This window comes from Pinus tabuliformis, chromosome 7 (genome assembly GCF_031772625.1).
Source record: "Pinus tabuliformis cultivar Carrire ecotype Pingquan chromosome 7, CPIR1, whole genome shotgun sequence".
NCBI classification, from domain to species: domain Eukaryota; kingdom Viridiplantae; phylum Streptophyta; class Pinopsida; order Pinales; family Pinaceae; genus Pinus; species Pinus tabuliformis.
Window position 1 is genome coordinate 1460700712 of NC_142293.1, and position 7814 is coordinate 1460708525.

Consider the following 7814-nt stretch of genomic DNA (forward strand, 5'->3'; position numbering starts at 1 on the left):
CTGTTCCCCATGTATTTTATTCTGATGGCATTACTCCATATACTATTCTCTATTACAACTTTCCATAATGATTTACACAGCAAGGCCAAACCAAATTTACGAAGGTCCATGATACCCCAACCTCCCATATTTTTTGGGATGGTAAGGTTTGAAAGCTTGGACAGGTGAAATTTCATTTTTTCCTTACTTCCCCCACAATATGAAAAATGTCGTTAATTTATTCAGCTTATGAATGATACTGGCCAGAATATAAAATAGGTGGGCTCAATAAACTATGAGCTCGGCCAGTACAGATTGCGTTAGAATCATCCTTCCTTCTATTGAGAGGCATTTATACTCCCAGCTAGCAATTCTTTTATAGAACCTGTTAAGGATCCATGTCCAATTTGATATAGAATCACCTATTGGTTTCAAATGATAACCTAAATATTTCATACCCTCTTTAATAGATTTAGCTTGAATGTTGAAGAGAAAGGACACGTATTCAATTCCTTCCATATTGACATCCCCATGATGAAAAGATGATTTAGCTTCATTAGTAAAAAGACCAATGACCCTTTGAAAGTGTATCAATATTTCATGCAGATTTATCTAGGTCTGTCTATAGAGCATGGCAAAAATCAATATATCGTCCACAAAAAAATTATGGGAAAAATTGTTTCCCTTGTTTATAGTAAGTGGACGGCATTTACCCTCATTAATAATGCTTTTTATATGAAGGCTAAGAGAGTCCATAACAAGGATGAACAAGAGAAGAGAAAGGGAACATCCCTGATGAAGGCCTCTAGCAGTAGAGAAGAAAGAAGTTGGAATACCATTTATGAGAATGGCATAATTGACATTTTCCACACAAGCCATAATCCAGTTAGTACATTGATTATTAAGCCCAATTTTTATAAGGAGACACCGCAAAAAGCCCTAGTCAAGACAATCATAAGCCTTTTTTAGGTCTATTTTCAGGATGACTGCTTCAATTTTTTTGGTGTGCATAGAATGGAGACATTCTTGAGTAATAGCCACAACTTCCAAGATATTCCTGCCTATTAAGAAACCGTGTTGCTCTTGGGAAAGATAGCTTGACAAGATGCCCCGAATCCTTCCTGACATGATTTTCGAAATTATTTTATATATGGTGTTGCATAGAGATATGGGTCTATAGTTTGAAAATGTAAGGGCAACCTTTTGTCTGGGTTTAAGGCTATGTAAGTAGAAGAGATGACATGATTTATGTTGCTCTTTAATCTGGACTCCTCAATCATACCTAAGATATCATTTTTCATCAGATCGAAGAAATGAATGAAAATGTCTATAGTCCAACCATCTGGACCAGAACATTTATCTTTCTTAAATGATTTCATAACAGACAATAGCTCTTTCTTCGTGACAACAACAAATAAACGATCATTTTGTTCAACGTCGAAAATGGTTGGGAACGGCTCAATACCCCATATGATATCATCCATCTCAATGTCTTGGTCCCTTCTGTATGAATTCTGAAAAAAAAAATACAGCTTCTTTAGAAATCTCTTCATGAGAATGCAACATATAGCCCTCATCTTTTTTAATTTCCCATATGGAATTAGTTTTTCGTCTCTTATTTGTGAATCGGTGGAAGAATTTAGTGTTCTTGTCACCCTGCTTTAACCAAATGGCCCAACTTTTTAGTCTCCAGGTCGCTTCTTCAATGGCCAGGAGACTGTGTTTCTTTTTTTCCAACTCCCATATCCGAGCACGCACATCCCACGAAATTTTGTGATCAGACATACACCTGGCGATTCTGTCAAGTTCCTTGTTAATATCAAGCAGTTCTAATATGTTAGAACGTTTCTTATAGCCTTGCCATTCCTTTACCTTTTTCCTGAGATGTGCCATGCGACATAACAAGGATTCAGTCTGAGAAGATGAATCTTGTGGAGCATATGATAGCCAAGATTCCTGAACAATATTGTTGAACACAACATCCTCTAACCATATCCTGTTAAACTTGAAAGGATAATCCTTCCTGTGATTCAGGGCCATCCATTGCAGGGAGATAGGCCTATGATTAGAAATAAAACATGGTAAAATACTAGAAGAGGGAAACCCAAGACGCTCCACCAGCCTGTCATGAATAATGAATCGGTCTAGTCTTTTAGCAATGTATGCATTCCCTGTCCTCCCATTATCCCATGTAGGAGCTAATATTGAAGGGCTAATATCTACAAAATTATATTGGAGGAGAGCCTCCCTGATGGAACCTCCCACAGGATCAATTTTCCTGCCTCTGCCCCACACTTCGTCAGAGCTCAAAGAACAATTTAAATCCCCTGCAATTAATAAGGAGTCAATCTCCATGATCTCCGAGGACAAGAACCGATTCCAGTATGATATGTGATCCTTATATGGGGCATATACATTCAGGATATGAATAGGGGTAGCCATACCCTGGAATTTTTCAAGAATCAGTATACCATCCAAACATCTGAATGTCCTCGCTGAAATCCAAATTAGGTCCCATAGAACAGCCAAACCCCCATTAATACCGAAGGCCCCCATTGCCGAAATATGCCACGATGGGAACATGCGCCTAAAATAGGCAATATTTTTCAGGCAGCCATGCATATTTTCTTGAATCAGTGTAATTTTTGAGGAGGAAGTGAGAAATAAATTTTTAAGTGCCAAAAATTTCGGGTCCGCACCAAGACCCCTTATGTTCATAGAGAGAATTTTAATCATGAGGTCCCTTCCCCAGGCATACTTGCTCTAAGAGGCCCACTTGCTGCAAGATCAATAATAGGAATATCAATAAGGGAAGTTTCCTGGAGATCATTTTTTGACTTATCCCTCCTTCCATGGAAATGCCTACTACCTCCATTTTGTTTCCTTCTAACCATGATATTCCCCGCCGAAGTAGGACTGATGACAGGAGAGGAAGATTTCCTCGGTTTATGGATGATAAGAGGATGAAGATGAAGAGATTCTCTTCGCAATAGCAAATCAAGATCACTGCCTATTGAATTCATAGGGGATGATATAGGCGAGTTAGGGGGAGTGACAGAAATCACCAGAGCCTTACCTTTTAAAATAGTCTTGTCACGTTGAGTGGTGACATGTCGATTAATCGAAGAGGGGGATTTATTTATAGAAACAGATCCGACTTTGTCAGGTGATTGAGAAGAGGATGGAATGAAAGTAATAACGGGGGACAAATTGAGGATACAATTCGGATGAGGCATAGGAAGAGAAGACTTTATGGCCAACTCCGGTGAAGGTTCCGAGGGTAGGGATGAGAGAAAAATAATTCCTCAGCACCCGAAAGCGGGTGAGATGCCAATGTCATATGAAAAGAGGGATCTATATTATCCGCGGACCGAGATCTCCAAAAGAATTGGGGAGAAACCTTTGCATATCTAGGAGATATGGATAGCCGACGAGATGTGTCATATGACGGGGCTCACAGCCTCGAATAACTATTAGACAGAACTAGAGATGATTTATCAGCAAAAGAAGATGTACCTTTTGAATTATTCCTTTCCCCACCTGCATCATAGAACACCTTGTCTATAAAGGAAGATTGAGATTTCATATGGAAATTCTTCCTTTTTGCCTTAGCGCAAGGATGACAAGGACGGTGCCATTTCAAGTGACTAGTTTTGTGACAAAGAGAGGATCGGAATGGAACACCCCAGTAATCAAGTCTTTGATGAATAAATAATTCTCCCCAAAATAAGTCAATGTGATTAGGAAAACCACCTCTATATTCTTTCTCGATCAGGATCCATGCCACCTGCTTATCCTCGGCACCTAAACACTTGAAATCCACAACTACAAATTTTTCAATGGCGCTCCCTATATGAGAAAGCGATTCCTTTGTTCATAGTTCAATAGGGAGGGTAGGCAGCTTGACCCATATAAGATTGTTTTGTGGAGTGTTCCGCAATGGGTTGAAGCCTATATACCATTTGTGAAGGGCCAGAAAACTTTTCCCATGAACCCAAGGGAGAGCCCATATAGTGTCCAGATCGTTTACATTCAAGAAGTGAAAACTGTATCAGTCCTTCATAATTATAACAATAGTAAGAATATATCTTAGCAAAGAATGCCATTTGGATCCAAGCCAAGTCCTCATCTAGGTGTCTTTCATATCAGGAAAATGTCATTTGCCTATCAAAACACGGGATTGAAGGCTAGCAATTCTGTCCGCCAGAGAGACACTGTCCAGGTTAATAGCCGACGGGGGAGGAACGATCTTAGCAGGATGGTGATTGTGTTTATGCCACGGACGAACATGTCCACCATCCTCATGGACCGGTAGATGAGGCTGAGGGATCAGATGTTCAGCCAACGAGGACCTCCAACAAGATGGTTTGATAGTGCCATAATGGAGAGCCTCTGCCTCCATGGTAGCTCACACCATGGCTGACGTGTCAGAGTCAACTGGGAAAATCTCCATGTCATCCGGATGAACGAAGAACACACCACATGAAAGGACGACAAGACAATAGGATGGGAAAAAGATATTCAAATCTATCGACAGCTAGTGAAAGCACCCCGTGATTACTAAATCCTGACAATATTTAAAGGTAAATCTAACAAATGGTCATCCCCAAAATCAAGATCTGACAACAAGATAAAACCAAAATATAAGACCTGAAAGAGGTCAAATCCTATGATGGGCCTAGGGAAAACCGTCTATCAAAAGGATGTATGACTTTCTGACAAAACATTCATACCCAAAAATAAAAGCACTGACAGGGAGAATGGGAAAGATTATTCCCCATCTATCTGCACGAAAAAGAACATCTTGGAATGTTCAACGACTGACTATTCACTAGGCTGACAAACATACAAATATGAGGAATAATCTTGAAAGGCAGTGGCGACGAAAAGTAGGTGGTCAAATAAATTCTCAAGTATCCTTTGGCTACCCGAACCCCCGGTATCCAAACAATAGTTTTGGTAGGGAAAATCTAACCTAGAAATATTATGAGGAAACATAGACGCAAATAACTACTGAGAAGTAATGCCGTTTGACCCGAGACGCCATGATCCGAAACCTCCAAAGAGCCAAAAAATACTAGGAACGAATGGTAAAAAGGGGTCATATAGTAGCAAGAGACCTCGACCCTGCGTAGAAGCATGTAGGGAAGAAAGAAAAAGGAGAAAACCTTCCCAACGCAAACACAATGCCACCTTATATTCAGCGTAGACAAAGGTATGCCAACACATAGATAAGCTAGGTGTCACCCAGAGGACGCTGGTAGAGAAATAAAAATTTGGTCAAAACAGCGAAAACATGACCATGGAACATGCGCCCCTTCCGCGAAAAATGATTGGTCTCCGCAAAGGCCCAACCAGGGCTCACCAAATCAGGAAAAAGTGAGAAAGAGGGATAGAAAAACACTATATGAAAAGGTCATAATGAGACTACATCGGAAAGAAGTGAGAACGTGTCCATTGCAGATGCCCCTACATGATATCAGAGGGATTGGCTCTTAATGCGGTCCACGCACTCTGCATGAACAAGAAATCGAGGCACTGGAGTGGAGGTCTCGGAAACTCAGCATCTCGGCAACTCGGCTTCTTGGAGGCTCAGTGCAACCTAAAAATCTGATTGCTTTCATGGACATCGAAGAGACGTAAGCTTCGCAATTGCGACATCATATTGAAGGAATATTCCCTTTTTTTAATTATAAATATCATCCGGGTCAAAAATATTAATATTAAAAAGTAATTTTTTGTACGAGTATAATTAACATTATTTGTTCTATTACCTTTTATATACAAATTTAAAGATCATGAAACAATTTAAAATTGTAAAGTTAATATTAAAAACTTATTTTTTCTAATTTTTTTAGATAGTAAGCATATTTGGAAAGATGAGTGACACAATCCAATAAGATTTATTTAATTTTTATACGAGTATAATTAACATTATTGGTTTTACAAATCTAAAGATTATAAGACAATTTAAAATTGTAAAGTTAAGACGAATAATTCTTTAATTTAAGTAATAAAAATGAAATTAAAAAGTAATACGAAGTTGCTCGAGCTCTTGGATCATATCAGGTCTACTTGCAGCTATAAACCAAGTATAATCAATTGCTTTAATAAATGTTTTGGACGAGGAGAACGTGGATATCGTAGTTCTCTTTAATATTAAAATCATAAAAGCATATATTAAAATCAAAGAGAAGTTTGAAGTATTCCAACTAGCTTGTTATTCTAATTATTGAATTCTAATAAAATCTATTTAATGGAATCCAAAAGAACTATGGAATATTAGTAAAGATTGTTAATCCCATTAGCTTGATATTCGGACTGCTGACCCAAAGGGAAGTTTGAAGTATTCCAACTAGCTTGTTATTCTAATAAAATCTATGTAATGGAATCCATAAGGACTATGGAATATTAGTAAAGATTGTTAATCCCATTAGCTTGATATTCTAACCGCTGACCCAAACGGAAGTTTGAAGTATTCTAACTAGCGTGTTATTCTAATTATTGAATTCTAATAAAATCTATGTAATGGAATCCAAAAGAACTATGGTGAGCTCAATCGTTTTCTTGCTTGGCTATATGCGGTGGTGTTGGAATAATCTCAAATCAAAGGCTAGCCGTCCGTCTTTTACCAAGATCTTGAATCATGCCCTTAGCCATAAATAATTTGGCTTTATGCTTAAAAAATAAAATAATAACATTAAAAAAGATAATATTATAAATAAAGTAGCACTACCTACATCTTAAATCATGCTCTTAGAAATACCCAGAAATAATGGCTTGTGCAAAAGATAAGATTATAAATTAACTAATACAACCATATTAATAAATTATTATTATTATTATTATTATTATATTTGTAATAGTTATTATTATATTATATTATTGGTTTTTTGGTAATAATTATATAAATATTTTTTCATTATAAGAATTTTTTGGAAATAATCACATCAAGTAGAATTATGCTCACTTGTTTCGTGGTCATTGTCACCACAAGATGAACCAATATGAAACTTTTTTTCTTATAATGCAATATGGATCACAGAAGCCTAAACTAGTTAATTATTATATTTGTAATAATTATTATTATATTATTGATTTTTTTTTTGCCAATAATCATATAAATATCTTCTCAATATTAAAAAAAATGGGCCATGCCTAAATTTATACATTATATTATAATATTTCATTATAAGAAAAAAATTCAGAAATAATCACATCAAGTAAAATAATGCTTACCCGTTTCAAACCAACCAGTATTATAATAATATAATAATAATAATATTATTATTATGAATATAATATTATTGATATTATGAATAATATAATAAATATTGAGAAAACTCAAGGATTGAATATTAAAAACTCAAAGGATTAATACTGAGAACCCAAGAGATTTATATTATGCCCTAGGATTAATATTATAATTCAAGGTATATAAACCCTAAGATAAATATTATAACCCTTAAAATAAACTTGGTTGACCATGATTGATCATCGTTGATTTTCATATTGAGACAATCTATGTCACAATGCGACGTTGGACCATGGTTGACCATGATTAAGCACAAGGATTAAGAACCTTAGATGAATAAACCCAAGGGATTGATATTATAAACCCAAGGGATTAACTCTAAAACCCGAAGGGATTATAAATCCAAGGGATTAATATTATAAACCCAAGGTATATAAACCCCATGATAAATATTATAAACCCTAAAATAAGCATGGTTAACTATGGTTGATTTTTACATTGAGTCAATCTTTGCCACAATGTGACGTTGAACCATGGTTGACCATCATTGATTTTCATATAGAGACAATCTTTGTCATAA

General features: G+C 36.3%; 1 protein-coding gene across 1 annotated transcript; it reads right to left on the reverse strand.

Moving 5' to 3' along the window:
• Positions 1-1464: 1464 nt before the first annotated feature.
• Positions 1465-2535, reverse strand: LOC149253295 (uncharacterized). The gene has a single exon (XM_089454424.1). The coding sequence runs from the start codon at positions 2533-2535 to the stop codon at positions 1465-1467; it is 1071 nt and encodes a 356-aa protein (XP_089310550.1).
• Positions 2536-7814: the final 5279 nt, after the last annotated feature.

Excerpts from the sequence above, each read along its gene's own strand:
- LOC149253295 (XM_089454424.1), bottom strand. The coding sequence starts at position 2,535 with ATGGGGGCCTTCGGTATTAATGGGGGTTTGGCTGTTCTATGGGACCTA.